Here is a 20,758-nt window from a genome sequence, read left to right as displayed (position 1 = left end):
CGCTTGTGGTTTGTGGTTTTTGCCTTTATAAGCAGCCTGTAAGCTGAGCTCGGGGCTTCTCCTCTCCGAGTGAGGCAGGAGCCCGTCTGCGCAAACAATTAAAATCCTCTTGCTTGTTGCATCTCCTGGTTTGAGGACTGAGTTATTGGGGTGCAGCCTCCCGTGAACGTTGGGTACCCCAGAGTGGGGGTCCAACACTTTGTAGATTCATTTCTCTCCTTCCACTTCTATGAAGGTTCTAAGGATTGAACTCAGGTAACTAGGCTTGTGCAACAAGGGCAACAAAGGCCATCTCACTAGACCCCACAGATTAAAAAAACAGAGATGGATCCTTTTTAAATATCATTCCAAGCCTGGTGAGGTGGTGCATGTCTGCAATCTCAGCTCATGAGAGGCTGATGCAGGAGGATCAAGAGTTCCAGGAAAGCTGGGCGAGGTGTCTCATGCCTTTAATCCCAGTACTTAGGAGGCAGAGGCAGGTGGATCTCTGGGAGTTTGAGGCCAGCCTGATCTACACATATCGAATTCCTGGTCAGTTGGATAGGGGCTACAGGGAGACCCTGTCTCACAATGCAAATTAAAACTGCTTATTCGAGCCAAGTCAGAAAAAAAAAAAAAAAAAAAAAAAAAAAAAAAAAAAAAAACCAAAAGAGTTCCAGGGCAGCTTAACTATAAAGCAAGACCATGTCTATAAAAAAGAAAATTCCATCTCTAACATAAAGAACTAGGCAGAGGGCAAGAATGTAGAGAAATCCACAAGCCTGACTAGTAGTAGTACACGCCTTTAATCCCAGCACTCAGGAGGCAGAGGCAGGCAGATCACGGAGATCAAGGCCAGCCTGGACTACATTGTGAGTTCCAGGCCAGCTGGAGCTACAGGGAGATCCTGTCTCAAAACACAAACAAACAAACAAACAAAAAAAAATCCACAGAGGCCAGGCATGGTGGCTTTAATCTCTGCACTTGGAAGGCAGGTGGATCTCTGTGAGACTGAGGCCAGCCTGGTCTATATAGCAAATTCCAGGTCAGCTGGGGTTATAGGGAGCCCCATCTCAAAAAGAAAAAGGAAAAGAAAAAGAAATCCAGAGAGAGGCTGGAGAGATGGCTCATGGGTTAAGAGCACTTACTGTTTTTACAGAAGTCCTAGCACCCACATGGTAGTTCACAACCACCATCTGTAACTGCAGCTCCAGGGAATACAATGCCCTCTTCTTGTCTCTATGGGCATCAGGCATGCACATGGTGCACATGCATAGATGCAAGCAAACTTCATACACATAAAATAAAAAAACAAATATTTTGAAAAAGAAATCCACAGAAAGATAAAAGTTGATAGTGAAGATGTGACAATAAACGTGGGATGATTACATTAGTCTCTAATCAGTTCTTTGACATTTTAGGACAAAAACACTAATTCTTTTATCATTAGTCATCAAGGTTAGAAGACTGAAGAACCAGCATCCTGCCGAGCTTCCTCCAAGTGCCATCCATGAAGCTACTAGTGACCTCACTCGCTCACTCACTCACTTGTAGAGCAGGCTTGGGGCACTGACAGTAGCCCGGAATCCTTGGGGGGTCTGCTCAACCTCATAGGCATCACAGGGCTCATCAGAGTAGTCCATGGAGTCTGCAAAGAAACCATAACATCGCTAAAAGCAGTTGCTCTATGGAAAACAGCCTCCTCCTTACCTGTTAATCTCTCTCAGGGTTTAACAAAGTCAAGCAAAGGTGCAAAGAACAGCCTGACCATTACTCTAGTTTTCCTCCTAATCTGCTCTTGGAAGAAGTGAAGAAAAAGAACAAAGTGGTTATTTTAAATCTCTCTGTCTCAGAACACTGGAAAAACAGTATACACACCAATATTCGGCCGTTTTCTCTTAGAAAGTTAAGATGCACTAAATAACATGCTTTATTATTTTTCTGTTGAGATGAAATTCACAAACATGAAATTCAGCCTTTTAAAGTACACAAGTCAGTAGATTTTAGTATTAAGGCACACAATTACTTCAGTAACCTATTAGTAGATAAGAACAATACTAGAATTCATTCCATAGAGCCTAGACAAAGAGAGAGGTGGGGCAGAGTGGCATAGACCTGGAATTCTAGCACTTAGGAGACTGAGGCAGGAGGATTTCTGATTCCAGGCCAGCCTGAGGGAGAAAGAGAGATAGAGAATATGATGAGAATGAAAAAAAGGACCTCAAAGCCTCAAGGCTGCCAGCAGGTGGGGAGGATCACAGGACAAAATGACCCCCAAGGTTTAAGGCCCAATGGAAAGGCTTATGAACCAAAAGGGAAAAGTTGCAAAGAACCTGAAAGGTCCTAATGCACTAAACCTAAGTCCAAAGTCATTATCTTGAAAATATGTATACTCGACTTCAACTGCTTGGTTTATTTACTAAATTACCATATATTACAATAAAGTTAGTTGCGTCTTTGGAACTATCAGTGTGTGACTACCAAGAAGAAAAGAGAAATAACACAATAATAACAGCTAACATTACTGAACACCGGACTAAATCCTTCACATGTGCTTATTTATTTCCAAAAATTCATATTCCTTTACAAATTACAGATAACAGGGTCTTAATTTGGACACAGAATATTATAGTTAGTAATAATAATTGACTAAAATGTACTCCATGTGACATTTAAGCTTCTGTACTAGATGAACTAGAACTTGATTTCTGAACTGCAATCAAGAATTCCTCATTTAGGGCTAGAAAGATGACTCAGGGGTTAAGAGCACTGGCTGTTCTTCCAGAGGACCTGGGTTTGGCTCCCAGTACCTGCATGGTAGCTAACAACCATTAGTAACTCCAGCTCTAGGGGATCCAATGCCCTCTCCTGGCCTCTGCAGGCATTGTATGCATGTGGTGCACTTACATACATGCAGGCAAAACACCCATACACATAAAATAAAAATAAGCTTAAAAAAAAAAAATGTCTCATTTGTGCTCAACCTGTCTGTACTCTTGACTGGAGCTGAGAGTCAAACATCTCCGATTTCAGGACTGAAACAGAAACAGTGAAATAAAGTCTTGCTGCTACAATGCAGAGATTATTTTACTTCTCATCTGACCTAAAAGCAAATAAGATTACCTTGGTAGAAGTCCCCATCTTCTTCATGTTGGTAAATCTTTTCCTGAATAGGATTCTTCCTGTAATTCCGTCCATCAATTGTTATAAGCTGTGGGCGTAGAACCTCCATGACCCTCTCTCCAAATAATATTCTGGCAAACTCCTGAAAAATAAAGCAGGCGGATCTCTGTGAGTTCAAGTCCTACCTGGTCTCCATAGTGAGTTCCAGGCCAGCTGGGGCTGCAGGGAGACCCTGTCTCAAAAAGACCAAAAAAAAAAAAAAAAAAAGAAAAGAAAAGAAAAACTCAGTCCAGAGAAAAATGACTTACTCTTGCTGCCAAGCTAGATGACCTGTGTTCAGTTCCTAGGACCTACATGGTTGAAAGAGAGAACTGACTCTCAGGCTGTTCTCTGACCTCCACATGCAAACACACATGAAATAAATAAATATAAAAATTTTAATTTAAAATTCTATTATTGGGGGGGCTAGAGAAATGGCTCAGCAATTAAGAATACTGGCTGTTCTTGCAGAAGACCAGGGTTTGAATCCCAGCACCCACATGGCAGCTAACAAAGGAGATCTGACAGCCTCTTCTGACCTCCAAGGGCGTTGGATGACAAGGGTGCACTTACCTACACGCAGGCAATACACCCATACATGTAAAATAAAATTAAAAAATGAATAAAAATTTTTAAAGTTTAAAAAAGATATTATGGGGGCTAGAGAGATGGCTCAGTGGTTAAGAACACTGGCTGCTCTTGCAATGGACTGGGGTTCCGTTGCCACCACCCACATGACAGCTAACAACCATCAGTAACTCCAATTCCAAGGGATCTGAGGCCCCCTTCTGGCCTCCATGGACATTGCATGTACAAGGTACACTCACATACATGCAGGCAAAATACTCATATAAATGAAAGTTAAAATTTTTAATTCAATTTTTTAAAAAACTCTTATATGGAGGCCAGAGAGATGGCTCAGTGGTTAAGAGCACCAGCTTTTTGCAGAAGACCTGGGTTCAGACTCCAGCACCCACATGGTGGCTAACAGCTGTCCATAACTCCAGTTCCAGGGGACCCAACACCCTCTTCTTTTCTCCACAGGCACTGCATGTCACAGGTGCACTTACACACACACAGGCATAACATTCATATACATAAACATTTTTTAAGTTAAAAGAAGAACCTCTTTTATGAACCATCATGTAGGCCTGAAAGGAAAGACCTGGGCATCAGTTCACAGAACACCCCAAGCAAAAGTAGTATCACTTTCTTTTGGCCTTCCCATTTGTAAGTTGTTTTCTGTCAATTGCGTTTTCCATCATTGTACTACACTCCTGACTCACAATGGACAACAAAATAAAATTTGTAAATTATTTATTGCCCCTCCAAGAAGTTAAGAAGCATTAATAATGTACAGCCTGCCCACAACTTTGAGAGAATACAGATACCTTATTATTTTAAGGGAGCCCAACCTTAACATTTACCTAACCATTTGTAAAGTGCCTCCATTCTTTCTGTCCAATGTAATAATACAATGAAGAACATTTAATACACTATTCATGAAGAGAGGAGGCAATGCTTTTAATGTGCTAGAAATATATACCTAACAATCAGATCTACTTCCCTGTCAGAGTACAGTTAAAATATGACTTAACCGCTATGCGAGGGGGTGCACGCCTTTAGTCCCAGCCCTCGGGAGGCAGAGGCAGGCGAATTTCTGTGAGTTCGAGGCCAGCCTAGTCTACATAGTGAGTTCCAGGACAGTTGGGGCTACAGGGAGACCCTGTCTCAAAAAAGACTAAAAAAAAAAAAAAAAAAAAAAAAAAAAAACAACCAACAGAGTTCTCAGGTCAACATACTACTGAGAAGGAACCCGATTTCTACCCATTGCCCAACAGGCTGTACATTACTTAACTGGTAAGCCAAGCTTCTAGTCACCACTTAATAATCTAGGTAATAAAGACTCCTTATGAGGGAGCTGTGGTTAAGTTCAACCCACGTTCCCACCACAGACAGCTTGATCTTCAAACCCCACATACTTAAAAGTTCCAGTGAAAACAAATCAATCCTTACTAACTACACTAATGCTCAGTCCAACCCTCTGCCAAGTGTCTTTAACTGGTAGCCTCACAGACCCAAGGAGAGGGTTTGTGTTTTGGGAAAGGAAATGTTGAGGACGCAACGATGGCATTGATAACCCCGTTGACAGTCCTTTAGCACTCCCCCGTCCCCCTAAATATAACGTTCTGCGCAAAAGCAGACTTTATTGTTAAGGCTGGGCCCTGGGACCCGAGCTCTGGAGGAAGATGTAGTTGTTGTGCAAACCTTTCCTGCGCAGCCCCAGACTGACTGTGAGCAGGAAGGAAATCATCTAACCTTGTGTCATGGAGATTGGGAGAGGGAAAGGAAAAGTGTCTTGACGTGACACCGGGGGAGAAGCTGAGGTCCTAAATCATAAAAGGCAACAGAAAACCAAAACGCCAGGCCTTCAGGAAAACTAGAGAGCGTCTGCAGACGAGCGACCCGGAAGTGCTCTGGGAACGCTCCAGCCCCGCCCAATCAGGCCACGCCCACTGCGGCGTGAACCTGCGCACCCCGGCGTCCGGGTCGCAGCGATCGCCGCTGCTCCGCTGGGTCTTAGGGGCGGGGCTATCAAGTACCCGAACTTCTGAGGTAAGTGGCCGAGGATTCCAGAACCTTCGGGAGTTGGGTTGGGATTTGATCCTGGGATCCTACCTGCAGAACTAATGGAGGAAAGTCTGAAGAGACCCAGAAGGCGCTGCCGCGTCGGGCGTGTAAAAGGCGACTTCCTGCCACTGTGCATGCGCCTGGCCGTGGGTGGCGCCTGCGCACTGGGGCGGCCGCCTGCCCTTCCTGGGCGCTGAGCTGGGTGGGAAGTGTGGCTTGGGTGGAGGTGCGCGGCGGCGGCAGCTAATGGTGCTCGGACTCCTCCCTCTCCGGCCTGTGACTCCAGTCCGCCCTGTGAAAGCGGCCGTGTCTGTTTGGTTTGGATTCTCATCCATCTGTTTAAGTGGAACACACTGGAATGATTTGTTGGTGGAACCCAACGATTGTCATAATTTGCCTTTGTAGTGGGTAGAAGCCGACTAAAACGTCTGGTTTCTTAGGAGACTTATCTTCAAGGAGGATCCTTTTTAAAGAAAATAAGCATAAGGTAATTTATGAGTGCGAGGGCATCTGTGTCGTACACAAAGTAAGTATTTAACCAAGCCAGGCTGGTTGGCGTGTTCCCCACCGCCCAAACATCGTTGCTTTTCCTATGAGCCTTTCTACCGTCACTAGCCCAGCCTCCCTAAGAGGACCAAGTTCCAGGATACTCAATCAGTATCCCAAACAAAATATAATGAACTAACCTTCAGGACGCCAGTCTTCTCCATCTCCTCCGTAATATTTGCTACTAGGTCTGTTATTTACAAATGATTCAGGAAATTCTATGATACGAGTTTTATACTAGGCCTAGGGGATAGATAATTTCTTTCCCCTTACTCCAATTATCACAGGATTCTTGTACCTATGCTGAGGCTAGAACGCAGGCTTCACACATGCTAAGCAAATGCTCTGCCACTGAGGTGTATCTTCAGAACCAGGATCACAGGCTGTGTGTGTCTCACATGCATATGGATGTGGAGGCCCGAAGTTGATGTTTGGTATCTTCCTGGATTGCTCTCCACTTTGAGGCAGAACCTTTCTCTGAACCTGGAATTCACCAGCTCCAGCTAGTCTTATCTAGCCAGCTGGCCACCAGGTCCCCTTGTCTACTTCCCAAGTGCTGAGATTAACGGCAGCCACCACACCTGCCCAGCATTTAAGTGAGTTCTGAGGATCCAAACTCCAGTTCACATACTTTCCATTGAGCACAGCCCCATCAGAGGATTCTTACAAGATCATAAATTTGACAGTGAATATACTGAGGGTGTAGCCCAGTGGCAGAACATGTGAAGTGCATCATAACTGACATTGTCTGCCTTCATGAGCCCTCTCAAAGATTAGCATAGCTATGTCAGAGAGAATTTGAACTTTTCCTATGAGTACATGTTTTGAAACAGTAAGTATGAAAAACTGGGATCTGCATATGGAAAAAGAGATTCAGAAGGAACTGGCTATGGTGGTGCATGTCTGTAATCCCAACACTCAGAAGGCCAAGGCAGGGTCTGGAGTTCAAGGCCGGCCTGGGCTACAAAGCAAGATCTACTTGAAAAACAAAAGAGAAAAATAATTCAGGAGTAAATATTACTGATTTGGGGGTGGGGGGTGGAGTGAGCATAAGATTTAGTGTTTCCTAAGCCTGAAACTGTTCCTGTTGCTTTACGTAATTGATGTACTCTTTATGGCACCTCTGTAAGGGAGATACTATTATTGATTCCATTTTACAAGTGAGGCATATAAAGAACAAAAAGTGATTTATCAAGCCATGTAGCAAGTAGCAAAACCAGGACATAAACCTAGGCAGAAAGGCTTCACGGTCCTTTAATTTTTATTTATGTGTATGTGTGTACCTGTGTGCATGTGTGTGAGGAGGCCAAAAGAGAGCATCAGCTGCCCTGGAGCTGGAGTTGCAGGCAGTTATGAGCCACCCAGTGTGGGTACTGGGAACCAAACTCCAGCCCTCTGCAAGAACAGCAAATACTCTTAACTATTGAACCATTCCTCTAGCCCCCATAGTCTGTTCTTAACCATGGGCTTACCTGGAACTTGGCATATGACTCCTAATGTGTCAACAAGCCTTTACTTCAAAAATAGCACAGCAAATGAGCTGAAATTATCTCTGTGCCTCAATTTTATCATATTTAGAGGAAATCAGATTAGATGAACTTTAAGAAATCAGTGGTTCCTATGAAATATATATCATTCTATGAACATTTGCTTAAATGAGCAGCTGCTTACTTGATATAGACCAAGTGTTACACTTGGTTTGGATAAATTAGATAATGTCGACACTGAAAAGAACAGTAACAATCTAGGGTTTGAGTTTTTTTTTGCTGCCTCCCGAGTGCTGGTACTAAAGGCATGCACCACCACTCCCAGCTCTCCTGTTTACCTCTTATTGATAGCATTCAAAGTTGGAGAGCCTGAAGGTCCAGCTCCAGGATAGAGCACATGCTAAGCAGTCACAAGACCCTGACTTCATTCTCCAGCATGAAAGCCTTAACCTAAATCTTTAGAGATTGTGTAGGTTTTTCTCTCCGTCCCTGTAGAAAGCTGCTTATTTAAAGTTAACCTTGAACTAATTCTGTGCTCCATTTCCAAACCTGGCTGTTTTTGTGTATGGAATGATGGTGGTCCTGAGAGTTGGAGAGAAAATAGGATGAAAGGAAGTTCTTTTGATTACCTTCCCTTTCGAAATCACGGTGTGGCTAGCCTTTGAAGCTGTCCTAACTGGCAGTTGCTTGGTTGGGTGTTCTGTTAAGCAGCTGATCTCAAAATATAAAGTACAAAGCATTTGCAACTGAATAGAACATTTGTCAGGGTGGAGGAAAAAGATTAGAGTTTTAAATCTTAGGTGAGAGATATGAACAGTTAGCAGTGGGTCCACTCTGAACTGGTGGGAAACAGAGCCGGAGCTACTCACTTAGAAGGGCTAGGTTGTCTGTTTGCTTTATTTAAATCCCACCAGGAATCCATTTAGATATTTGGACCTGGTCCATCAATACCTAAGTTCTTTTTAAAAGAGCATTTAAAATCTTACCAAGCTATATTTTGACCCAGTATGGTCCAAAGGATCGGTTATGAATCTAACTTGAAAAGTTGTTGCCTTTGTGGATATAAATACAATTTGGAAAGTTATCAGAGCTCAGAAAGAAGGAAAAGTAAGAGCAAGATTAAGAATTTTATCATTAATCAATATGCATCTTTAATAGGCTAACAGTCTAATTATAGCAATAGCCTTACTATTCCCATATCCTCCTTTAGCATTAATCAGTATGACTTCAGGACATGATGAAATCAGAAACCAAGCTCTGCTTCTCTGACAGCCGTGTGTCATTGGAGAATTACAGAAGCAGCAGCCGCCATTTCAGACATCACGTATCATTCTCCTTAGTAGGAAAGGAAATCTTCTGCGTAGAGGATTTATATTAGCGTAGCATTCACTCATTTCTCTATTTTTAAAAATTGAGTTTCAACTTTTAAGTGTTAGAGATTGAACTTAGAGTCTCAAACATGTTAAGTATGTGTTAACTCAGCTACAGCCCAGCCCTCAGCTTTTATAACAGATATGTTATAACTAGCAAAATAAGGGGGACAGGCATTTAGCTACAATTTCAGCTAAAATTCTTTCAAACCATTACAGACAGGAATTTTTTTTTTTTTAGAATCTCATGTATTCAAGACTGACTTTGAACTTGCTATGTAATCCAGGATGACCATGATCCTACCTCCACCTCCCAAGTGCTAGAATTATACTTGTGTGCCACCATGCCTGGTTTATGTGGTGCTAGAAATTGAGCCCAGGGCTTCCTGCATGCTAGGCAAGCACTCTACTAACAGAACTACACCCCCAGCCCTAGAAAATTCATTTTTAAGATCCTTTTTTGTTTGTTTGTTTGTTTTTGGTCTTTTTGAGACAGGGTCTCCCTGTAGCCCCAGTTGAACTGGAACTCACTGTGTAGACCAGGCTGGCCTCTAACTCACAGAGATCCACCTGCCTCTGTCTCCCGAGTGCTGGGAGTAAAGGTAGGCGCCATCATGCCCGGCATAAGATCCTTTTTTAAGCCAAACATGGTGGCACTTAGGAGGCTGAGGTAGGGGGATTTCCATGAGTTTCAGGCTAGCTTGGGCTACATAGTAAGATCCAGGCCAATCTAGACTACAGATTAGGACCCTGTCTTTAACTAAATAAATGAAGCCCTTTTAAGTATTTTTAAAGCTAGAATTCATGTAACAAAATTAGCCATTGTCTGTTGTTGTTGAGACAGGCTGTGTAGTCTAGGCTAGCCTCACACAATTCCCCTGCCTCAGCCTCATGAGTAGCCGAAACAACAGGTACATACTACCACACCTACATAAAGTCATTTGTTAACTAAATGCTAGAACTTCATTACCCGATGTAGTGACTGCTAGCCACATGTGGTTATACTGAAATTTAAATTTTCCTCAGTCACATTAATAGCCACAATATAAGGCTAGTACAGAACTAGGACGTTAGAACATTTCCATCATGACAGAAAGTTCTAGACAGCATAAAAACTAAACCATTTTTTAAAGTATACATTATAGAGTCTTTAATTAAAACGGCATGGGCTTCTGTGGCAGTGTTCTCGTTTTGAAGTTTCCTAAAACGTCCTGTGTTCGGTACAGATTGCCTCACTTGCATTCAGATTTTCTGACATGACCCAAGACATGACCCTCAGCTGCTCTGTTCATAAAGGGCTGTGGTTTCTGAGATCAGTTCCTGTGCGATTTTGTTCCAGATTGGGGATGCCACCAAGTGATAAATTTAGGTATTGCATTTGGATGAGAAGGTTACACATTTTTTTAATGAAAGCATCAGTGTGTGTTTCCTAACCAATTTCCCTTCCGTGGGAACAGAACACAGTGTTATTCTGGAATCCTATTTGGAAAATGTTATAAGTGAACTTCTTGGTGTGGCTTGGTCAGGTTGTATCCAAGACAAACTGTCCTATGGAGCAAGATTATTTGATCCTCATAACTTATTCCTCAGTCACATTTCTGCCTTGGCTCAGCCATATCACCCCTTGGACGCATAACTCCCACCGTCAGTTCCAAATGGAAGCGCTTGGCTAATGGGAGGAAGTAAGATTCTAAGTAGGCAAGTGATTCTTTAACAGGCTTTGACTTCAAAACCTGAGTGCCATAAAAGGGAGGGAGGACAGAAAAAAGGGAAGCTCGTTCTTTACAGAACTACATACTGGCCATGGTGGCAGCCAGAATGAAATGTTTGTCTGCCTTCCATAAACTTAACAAAGGCTGTTTTTCTTTCCCTGTAGTGAGGAGAGAATTCTGCTGGAGGGAATGGCTGCCTCTTCATCCTCTTCTTCAGCTGGTGGGGTCAGTGGAAGTTCTATCACAGGATCTGGTTTCAGTGTCTCGGACCTTGCCCCACCACGGAAAGCGCTTTTCACCTACCCCAAAGGAGCTGGAGAGATGTTAGAAGGTGACCTCATGCTGCTTTGTGCTGAGTGATTGGCTTCAGTCCCGCCATGCATATTCACTGTAAAGAAGCTAGTGAGTGGATTAGAGAGGAATTTGCTCTCATTTCAGCCCCACATTTCATCTCTGATAATGTCTTTAAAAACAAACCTTGGGCTGGGCGTGGTGGCGCACGCCTTTAATCCCAGCACTCAGGAGGCAGAGGCAGGCAGATCTCTGTGAGTTCAAGGCCAGCCTGGTCTACAAAGTGAGTTCCAGGACATTTGGGGCTACAGAGAGACCCTGTCTCAAAAAGACCAAAAAAAAACAACTAACCTGGCTCCAGCATCACAATTTTGACATTGAACATGCTGCAAACCAAGGGCCATCTAGAATTCTTTAGAACTAGAACTCTAAGTGATTTGGCCAGGTTAGCGTCAGAGTCAGCACCAGGGCCAGGAGTCCTCTGCTCCCCTGCTCCAGGCTGCCTTACTGTGGTGCCTGATTGATGCATTTTCTTTTCCTTTTTAAAATATTTTATTTATGTTTTTAGTTTATGTATATGAATGTATTGCCTGCATGCATGTGAGTGTACTCGTGCAATGCCCGGGGAGGTCAGAAGAGGGTGTCAGATTCCCTGGAACTGGAGTTATGAATGGTTGTTAGCCACCATGTGGGTACTGGGAATCAAACCCTCGTCCTCTGCAAGAGCAGCCAGTGTTCTTAACCACCGAGCCATCTCTGTAGCCCTACATTTTCTTTTCTAATGTAAGTAATCTACAGATAGATTCAGGCCTCCAGAGAGGAAATAAAAACTAAAGTATATCCCTGTATGAAGGTGACTTGTGGCCTGCTTGAGCACAGCACTGTGGTGTTTTCCTAGCACTGGAGACAGATTTGCAGCTAACATCTTAGATATTTGCAAGCTAGCTGGCTAAGAGGAGGGAATGAGGCAACGATCAGGAGCTGGCTTTTTTGGGTCATCTCTGCATTTATATCAGATTTTTCAAAAAAAATTTTGTTTTTATGTACATGACTGTTTTGCCCACATACATGTAAATACACCTGTGTTGTACAATACCCACAGAGGCCAGAAGAGGGTATTGGATCCCCTGGAACTGGAGTTATAGATGGTTGTTAGCCACCATGTGGGTGCAGGGAATTGAACCTGGATCCTCTGCAAGGGCAGCTAGTGCTCTTAACCACTGAGCCATCTCTCCTATATCCTAGCAGAGATATATCCTATATGAGCCAGCCCCTATATCAGATTTTTTTTGTTTTTGTTTTTGTTTTTGTTTTTTTGAGACAGGGTCTCCCTGTAGCCCCGGCTGTCCTGGAACTCACTATGTAGACCAGGCCGGCCTCGAACTCGATCCACCTGCCTCTGCCTCCCAAGTGCTGGGATTAACGGCGTGCACCACCACGCCCGGCTCCCAGATTTTTTTTTAATTTTTTTTTAATTGTATGTATGAGTGTATTGCCTACATGTGTATAAGTGCACCCATGTTGTACATTGCCCAAGGAGGTCAGAAGAGGACGTCAGATCCCCTGGAACTAGAGTTATGGACAGTTGTTAACTGCCATATGGGTGCTGGGAATCGAACCCAGGACCTCTGCAAGAACAGTCATGCTTTTAACCACTGAGCCATCTCTCCAGCCCCTATATTAGATGTTTTTTTAAAAAATTTTGGGTTAAGCAACACTAAACAATGACATTATTTTTGTTTGTTTTGTTTTATTTTATTTTATTTTTGTTTTTCTTGAGACATGGTTTCCCTGTAGCCCTAGCCATAGACCAGGCTGGCCTCAGTCTCACAGAGATCTACATGCTTCTGCCTCTGGAGGGCTGTGCAACATGCCTGGCTAAACACTGGTACACAAGTCTGACTAGAGGTAGGGGCCTGTTTGTCATTTTGCTACTAAAGTACACTATAGTTTAGTTGTATGTAGCAGAGATGTGGTCTCAAAGAAGTTTCCCATAAATCAAAAGTTCAAGGCATTTAAGTTGTTTAGCAAGTTTTGTAGGAACAGAAGAGAAATCGATGCTTAACAGTGCTGCTCCAAGATGAAAGTCATTTAAATTCTACCTCTAAGAGGATTTTAATACAGGAGGTGTTTCTGCAGTCTCAAAGCTATCAGCATTCTTTGTCAGGATGTACCAGATTATGTGGAAACATTAAGGAAAAAAAGCTGAGATCACTTTGATGTTGATGTTCTAACAAGGATAGATCTATCCATTTTTACTGCTTCCTTGGGGAATGAATTAGGTTCTGTTGTAGGATAAATTTTTATTTTTTTAACATTTGTTTATTACTTTTATTTTATGTGTATGTATGTATTGCCTGCATGTAGGTAAGTGCACCTTTGTTGTGCAGTGCCCTCAAAAGACAGAAGAGGCTGTCAAATCTCCTGGAACTGGAGTTACAGACAGTTATTAGCTGCCATGTGGGTGCTGGGATTCAAACTCGGGTCTTCCTCAAGACCAACCAGTGTTCTTAACCTCTGAGCCATCTCTCCAGCCCCAGGGATAAATTAATTAAATTCACGGTATAGTTGTGGTTCTGCCTTCTGGTTTCAAAGTTTGACCAGCAATCTTAAAAGCTGCTTATACTTAATGACAAGCTAAAAACAACAGAGATAGCAACCCCTGAACTGACTTGACCAAATCAAGTATATTAATATCAATAATACAGAAGAGAGGAGGGGGCGCTAGAGAAATGGTTCAGTGTTTAAGAGCATGTACTGCTCTTGCTGAGGACCCAAGATTAGATCCCAGCACATCGACACTCACAACTACCTCCCAGGGAATCTGGCACCCTTTCCACTCTCCCTGGGTACCTGTATACACATGACATGTTTGTCATTATTAACAAAAATTATTTTAGGGGCTGGAGAGATGGCTTACTGACTGCTCTCACAGACGCCCTGGGTTCAGTTCCCAGCATCACATGGCAGCTAACAACTGTCCTTAACTCCCTTTCCAGGGGATCCAATGCCCTCTTCTGTCCTCCACGGGCATTGCACGACATGGGTTTACTTACCTATATGCAGGCAATACACTCATTCACATAAAATAAAAATAATAAAAATTTTTTTTTAATTTTAATATGTTAAAGAATACAGAAAAAGAGCCAGCAGCCAACAAGATGGCTCAGTAAGTAAAGTTGCTTGCCACCAAGACTGACCAGTTCAGTCCCAGGTCCCACATGATGGAAGCAGAGAGCTGACCCCTGAAAGTTGTCCTCTGATCTCCACACGCACACATATGTGCGTGCACACACAAATAAATGTCAAATTTTAAAAAGAAAAAAAAAAAAAAAAAAAAAAAAAAACATGGCTAGAGAGATGGCTCTGCAGGCATTGCACAACATGGATACAATTATATAGATGGAGGCAAAACACCCAAACACATAACATAAATAAAGATTACAGCTGTCCTGCGTATCTTCTGGTGTCTGACTCTATTCCACACACCACTCCACACCACCTCTCTACCTCCATATTCCACATGCCTCATCTCCATGGATACTAAAGTCAACAGATGCTCAGGTCTCTTAAATGAAATGGCCTAGTATTTACCTGTGACCTGTGTACATCCTGTGTAGCACTCCTGATATAGGAAATTAGAATTGAGGCATTTCTACCATGTTTATGGGTGATGCTGTTATACAGTTCATGTGTGTGCATCAAACCTTTTTTCTTTATTTTCTTTCTTTTTAAGTATTATGTGTCCCAAACCTGTCTCTTAACTCCCCATGAAGCTGAAGATGACCTTGAAGTTAACCTCCTGCCTCCACTTCTCAGTGCTAAGATAACAGGCATATACTGCTTATGTTTAATTTATTCTGTGTTAGAGATCAAACCCAAGACTTGGTACATACTAGACAAGTGCCCTACCATCCCCAGCCCCCATTTTTCTTACAATAGTGTAACAGAAAAAGGAAAATAGAAACCAGTCATAATGACAGATGGCAGCAGTCCCAGGAGGCTGAGGTGGCAGGATTGCTGTGAATTCAAGGACAGCCTGGACTATATACACACCTAGAAAATTAATTCCATGTAAGCCTGAGCTACAGAATGAGATGTGGGGGTAGGGGTAGGAAAGGTCTGTTGAGAGTAAGAACAAAAGCAATTAGGAGCTGAGGTTAGGTGCTAGTCAGCATCTTAACAGGTTCAACTTGCTGGTGCCTCCTCCTGTGTAGGATAATAAATGCAAATAACCTGTAGTTAACCTCAGGAATTAACTTTCTGGTGCATCTGCTCTCTGATAACAGCAGCATGTAGCAGGTTTTAACATTCTCCTGCCCTTGGCTAAGATTGTTCTCACCCAGTCATTAGTGAGCAAATTAGAGGCTGCCTTCCAGCTCAGAAGTGGCTGTATTTTAGTGACATGTAGGCCACTGATTTAAATTACCTGGCATTGTTTAATTTCCTGCTATGAAGTAATAGTCTTTTAAACAAATTTGTTAACATTTTTTTTTATTGGAGTTGGTGACAGTGTTAGATTTAGGGCCATATACTGAATTTTTCACGATTTATAAACAAGCCTTGTCCCTTAAGAGGAAAGCTGATATGTTGCTATTCAGTCTGTTACAAAGGGTTTGATTACAGTTTCTAAATGGAAGACAGATCACCTCCGGCTGACTCCTCTCTGGAGAAATTCCAGACTTCCCATTGCCTCAGATATTACATCTACTAGAATGTGGCTAAGAAGCGCTGGACTTGGTGGTTACTACAGAACTTCAGATTAGTAGAAGTGGGTTCTTAGGGCTGGAGTGCGGCGAACTGGTACCAAGGTAAACCTTTTTTTGAAAGCGTGTATCTTTTTGTTTTGCTGTTCATTACCAAGAATAATAGAACAATGTCATAGTTTAAGCATTTTCTCCTGGTGATTAAATATAAGTGGGAGGCAGCACTTGCTAGGGATCCCCACACATGTTGGCTTGATCCTTACAACCCATAATTCCCACTTCCTAGAGTTCAGGATCAAACCTCCAGGGAGGCACGCTTTCCTTCTCTGTGCTTTGCTCTTCGTAGAGTAAAACGCAAGCTGTAATTGAACTCTTTTTTTTTTTTTTTTGTAGCCCCAGCTGACCTGGAACTCACTATGTAGATCAAGCTGGCCTTGAACTCACAGAGAACCTCCTGCCTCTGCCTCCCAAGTGCTGGGACTAAAGGTGTGCACAACCATGCCTAGCTTGTAATTGAACTCTTAAAGCAGTGGCAGAATAGGGTAATGAATGCCAGCACGTTAGGTCCACAGAAGCAGTGGCAGAATAGGGTAATGAATGCCAGCACGTTAGGTCCACAGAAGCAGTGGCAGAATAGGGTAATGAATGCCAGCACGTTAGGTCCACAGAAGCAGTGGCAGAATAGGGTAATGAATGCCAGCACGTTAGGTCCATGGAAGAACGATAATAAATTACATACTTGGTATCAGGTGTTCACAAGCAGTTCCCTTCCCTCCATGGAATTCATAGCTACGTGCAGCCATTTGTTCCTATCTGAAAACACTAGTGATATCATCAGCATGCCTCAGTCCCTAGGCTGGACAGGCAAAGTCTGAGGTGTCACTGAGTGGTGGAGCATATGCTGGGCATGTACAGTACTCTGGCTTTGACCCCCCAATCCCCAGCATCCGAAGAAAGATGAACAGCCCAGGGGTGGGGAGAAAAGAAACTTGAATTCACAAACTCCTTCCTAAGAGGGTATATCATTTCTTTTTAACTTTCTTTTGTGGGGAGTGCATTAATTTGAAGGTAGTATTGGTAGGAAGCCCTTTTGGTTATGTATTTAAACCATTAGGATATGATCAATATCTGTAGTTTTCCTCTTCTCCTTGATTACCGTGACTTGTAAAGAACCGTTTGCAGGAGACTCAGGATGAGACCAGATTGTACTGTTCCTAGCTCCCCACTTAATACCGGTGCCACTCCAGCCATGATTGACGGGTGAGTGCTGGTCTGAACTGCTACCTGGAGAAAGACAGCTGAGTCCTCTCCATTTGTTTTAGAACTTTTGCAATAAAACACATGCCCCAAGTGGTTTCTGCTGCCCTATAAAAGATGGAATTTTCCTGCATGAATTACATATCTTTGGGGGATGTGTTTTGCTTGGATTAGCCTTTGTCTGACAAGGAATAACATGAGCAAGCTTTGGTCTTACAGTTGTCTTCTGAACATGTGGTGACTGAACTAGCCACCTTCTCACTGGTGGTTCTTGGCCTCAGTCCAGTGCCAGGTTCTGAACTTGCACCACACTCTTATCGTCATCCAAATTGCAGTGTTTTCGTTCTGTTGGAAAATCAAGGTTACAATTTGTGTTTACAGAATGAAACTTCCCAGCAGGGTTCTGTGATGGTCATGACGATGTAATTTGATACATTAAAAACCAACAGCTGTTTTTCCCTCAGCTTTGTTTTTTGGAATGAAAATGGTGGGAGTTTTGCCATACGAGTCACACAAGCACTCATAGCTGAATGTGTCAGCTGTCACCATCTGCCTGCCCATACAGAGCATGTTAGGGAACTCATTTGGAAGAGGGCAAATGTTGACCAGAACATCAGGCTAAGGTTTCTTGTTTTTGTTTTTGTTTTAACACTATTTTTGAACTCTCAAACAAGTAGAGGTGCAGTTTTAACATTCTAGATACAGAAGAAGCAGCTTTTACAGAGAAGTATGTAAGAAAATTTTTTTTCAAAAAGAGAATGGGTGTGCTCACTTAGTTTATCAGATGCCATTAAAACCCTGATCACAGGCTGGAGGGATGGCTCAGCAGGTAAGACCACTGGCTGCTATTGCAGAAGACCTAGGTTCAAATCCCAGCACCCACATGGTGGCTAACAACCATCTGTAACTCCAGTTCCAGGGGATCCAGTGCCTTCTTCGGTCCTCTGTGGGTACTGCACAACATGGGTGCATGTCCATACACACAGACACAACAGTCATAAAATAAAAATAAATAAATCCAAAATATAAAAATAAAACCCTGACCACACTAAAACCTTCACCTCTTTTATTTGCAGATGGCTCTGAGAGGTTCCTCTGTGAATCCGTTTTCAGTTATCAAGTGGCATCCACACTTAAGCAGGTGAAACACGGTGAGTACATGAAGTGAGGTCTGGAGTATAAACAGAAATTTATGGTAGGTGGCGAACACAAATAGTGAAAGGTCAGAGTGCTATGACAAAAGCCCCAAACTCAGCAAGACTGTTTAGGTGAATGTCCTAAACAAAGAACATTCAAGCCAGCCATGGTAGCACACACCTTTGATCCCAGCACTTGGGAGGCAGAGGCAGGTAGCTCTCTGTGAGTTCAAGGCCAGCCTGGTCTCCATAGTGAATCCAGGCCATCTGGGGCTACAGGAAACCCTGTCTCCAAAAGACCAAAACAGAGAAAAACAAAACAAAAAAAGAACATTCAAAAGTCTTAATCCAGATGGAAAACCCCTTTTGAGGTTTGATGTTGAAGTTCAAGGGTTGGTTCTCTGGGGGCTCCATGTGTCCTGCTCCAGCATTGCTCTTACCTCTCCTCTCTGAGACCTTTGACTGATTTCTTCCATGGGCTCCCATCATCATCTTCAAGTACTGATGTTCTACCCCTGGTCTTTCCACACCCCGGAACCCTGGTGATAGGATTCCTGCTTCATTGTCCTTCACCAAGTCTTCCTTACACATGAGGAAGCTGTTTCCCCTCCAGACCATTTCTACAGTAACTTTGGAGTTGAATCACTGTGCCCTGGAGAGTGAGGACCTGCTTTGTTTTTGTTTTAAGATGGTCAAGCCCAAAGTGGCCTCAAACTCTAGCTCCTCCTACCTCAGCCCCCTGAATGCTGGGATTATAGGTATAAGCCACTTACACCCAGCTCTAGGTTATTTTTATTTTGTTTTCGAGGGATTCTTTTTTTTGTCTTATGTGTTTTTGCCTGCATGTGTGTATGTGTATCACATGTATGTAGTGCCCATGGAGGCCAGAAGAGGGCATCAGATTATCTGAAGCTACAGTTTACAGCCAGTTGTGATCCATCTTGTGGGTGCTGGGAACCAAATCCAGGTCCTCTGCAAGAGCTACCGTCTCTCCATTTTTGCCATCTCTCCAGCCCCCAGCTCTGTTTCTTAGGAATATAGCACATAATGAAAATGTGATGATTGTAATTTTTTTTTATAGTACTAAGGTTCAATAAGAGACCCTGTCTCAGAAAATAAGGAGAGTGAATGGATTGACGAAGACACCACTGTCAACCTCTGGCTGCTACATGCATGCGCACACATAAAAAGCAGTGCAAATGTAGCTCTGTGGTGAAACACTTGGCTAGCTTGTACAGAACCCTGCCACTGCAGGCAAAGGAGAAATGTATAGCAAAGATGATCAGAAATATTCAGGGGTTTTATTTTTTTTTTTTAAGATTAGTCTGTGGTGGCACACGCCTTTAATACAAGCACTCAGGAGGCAAAAGCAGGTGAATCTCGAATCTCTGTGAGATTTAGGGTAGCCTGGTCTATGTAGCCAGTTCCAGGCCAGCTGGGGCTGCAAGGAAATCTCTCTAAAAAAAAAAATTAGTAGTCTTCTAGGAGCTGGAGAGATGGCTCAGTGGTTAAGAGCACTGGCTACTCTTTTAAAGGACTAGGGTTCGGTTCTCAGAACCCACATGGCAGCTAACAACCATCCATAGTTCCAGTTCCAGGGGATCTGACACACACCCTCTTCTGGCCTCCTTGGGCATTGCATGTACATGGTACACATATACATAAGATGAAAATAAATTTTTAAAAAATTTTTTAATTAGTCTTCTGACTCGAATAAGACCTTATTACTAGAATACCAAGGGGGAAGGCCCATCCAGAATTGTACTTAAGGCAGTTGTCATGTTGGCAGTGGGGGACAGCCTTATGGGACGGACGTGCACTGATTGTAGCTGTGACTTCTTGACTTCACAGATCAGCAAGTTGCTCGAATGGAAAAACTAGCTGGTTTGGTAGAAGAGCTGGAGGCCGACGAGTGGCGGTTTAAACCCATTGAGCAGCTGCTGGGGTTCACACCCTCTTCAGGTTGATGTCCCCTGCATGGTCACCTCTGGGGCACAGCCACCCAGAGAGTCACAGCTGTACTGTGAGCTGCAATGTATGAATTCACATCCATAGTTGATTACTCTGTTTCTATCCATAGACGACAAATACTCAAGTGTGTATGATGTTGCTGGGAAGTTTTTCACTTGTTTGTTTTAAAAAGTATTGGGAATCAAATTAACACAGCTTCAGAGAACCAGGAGGTTTGCAGTTTAAGAGATATTTATACATTTCCCACAAGCCAGCTGGGACACATGCCAGAATGGGCCAGCTGAATGGCGTATATCCTGTCATTCAGAGTGTCTGGAAATTTTCACCAGTCAAGTCCAAGGTCAGGATCTGTATACATTTTTGACCTAAACATTTCTTTTCACAGATGATTCTGATTTCAGCTCAGGATCTGTGTCCAAATGTTCCCTTCCCACACCTTCTTTTAGACATCTAATTCTATAGATTCTTCTTCTCACCTCTTTTGGATGTGCCAAATGGTGCTCCCACCCA

At 43.0% G+C, this 20,758-nt stretch overlaps 2 protein-coding genes across 6 annotated transcripts in view; one reads left to right on the top strand and one right to left on the bottom strand.

The window, feature by feature from the left end:
* The window catches only part of Ascc1 (activating signal cointegrator 1 complex subunit 1), a 123,862-nt gene extending 117,912 nt beyond the window's left edge, over nucleotides 1-5,950 (bottom strand). For 2 of the 4 annotated variants that reach the window (XM_008836636.3, XM_017799036.2), the window contains exons 1-3: nucleotides 5,821-5,949; nucleotides 3,103-3,244; nucleotides 1,528-1,627 (exon numbers count right to left, since the gene is read on the bottom strand). In XM_008836636.3, coding sequence (XP_008834858.1) covers nucleotides 1,528-1,627; nucleotides 3,103-3,211 — 209 coding nt within the window. In that variant the 5' untranslated portion in view covers nucleotides 3,212-3,244; nucleotides 5,821-5,949. Of the gene's footprint in view, nucleotides 1-1,527; nucleotides 1,628-3,102; nucleotides 3,245-5,460; nucleotides 5,596-5,820 lie in introns of those variants that run through there. The other 2 variants (XM_017799038.2, XM_008836637.3) reach the window with 2 other exon arrangements.
* Nucleotides 5,634-20,382, top strand: Anapc16 (anaphase promoting complex subunit 16). 2 transcript variants are annotated; one of them, XM_008836638.2, is made up of 4 exons: nucleotides 5,634-5,757; nucleotides 11,052-11,218; nucleotides 18,218-18,292; nucleotides 20,129-20,382. In XM_008836638.2, the coding sequence occupies exons 2-4, from the start codon at nucleotides 11,077-11,079 to the stop codon at nucleotides 20,242-20,244; spliced, it is 333 nt and encodes a 110-aa protein (XP_008834860.1). In that variant the 5' UTR covers nucleotides 5,634-5,757; nucleotides 11,052-11,076; the 3' UTR covers nucleotides 20,245-20,382. The 2 variants fall into 2 exon arrangements, with proteins under 2 accessions (XP_008834860.1, XP_008834861.1); XM_008836639.3 differs by lacking the exon at nucleotides 5,634-5,757 and adding an exon at nucleotides 6,024-6,259.
* Nucleotides 20,383-20,758: the final 376 nt, after the last annotated feature.

Source organism: Nannospalax galili, unplaced genomic scaffold, assembly GCF_000622305.1.
Source record: "Nannospalax galili isolate Female #2095 unplaced genomic scaffold, S.galili_v1.0 scaffold1437, whole genome shotgun sequence".
Taxonomy (NCBI): Eukaryota; Metazoa; Chordata; class Mammalia; order Rodentia; family Spalacidae; genus Nannospalax; species Nannospalax galili.
Note: the sequence above shows the minus strand (reverse complement) of the source record. Positions and strands in the feature narration are given on the sequence as shown.

Excerpts from the sequence above, each read along its gene's own strand:
- Anapc16 (XM_008836638.2), top strand. The coding sequence starts at position 11,077 with ATGGCTGCCTCTTCATCCTCTTCTTCAGCTGGTGGGGTCAGTGGAAGT. Across the intron at positions 11,219-18,217 it reads AGCTGGAGAGATGTTAGAAG|ATGGCTCTGAGAGGTTCCTC; the intron begins GTGACCTCATGC and ends TTTTATTTGCAG. Across the intron at positions 18,293-20,128 it reads ACTTAAGCAGGTGAAACACG|ATCAGCAAGTTGCTCGAATG; the intron begins GTGAGTACATGA and ends TTGACTTCACAG.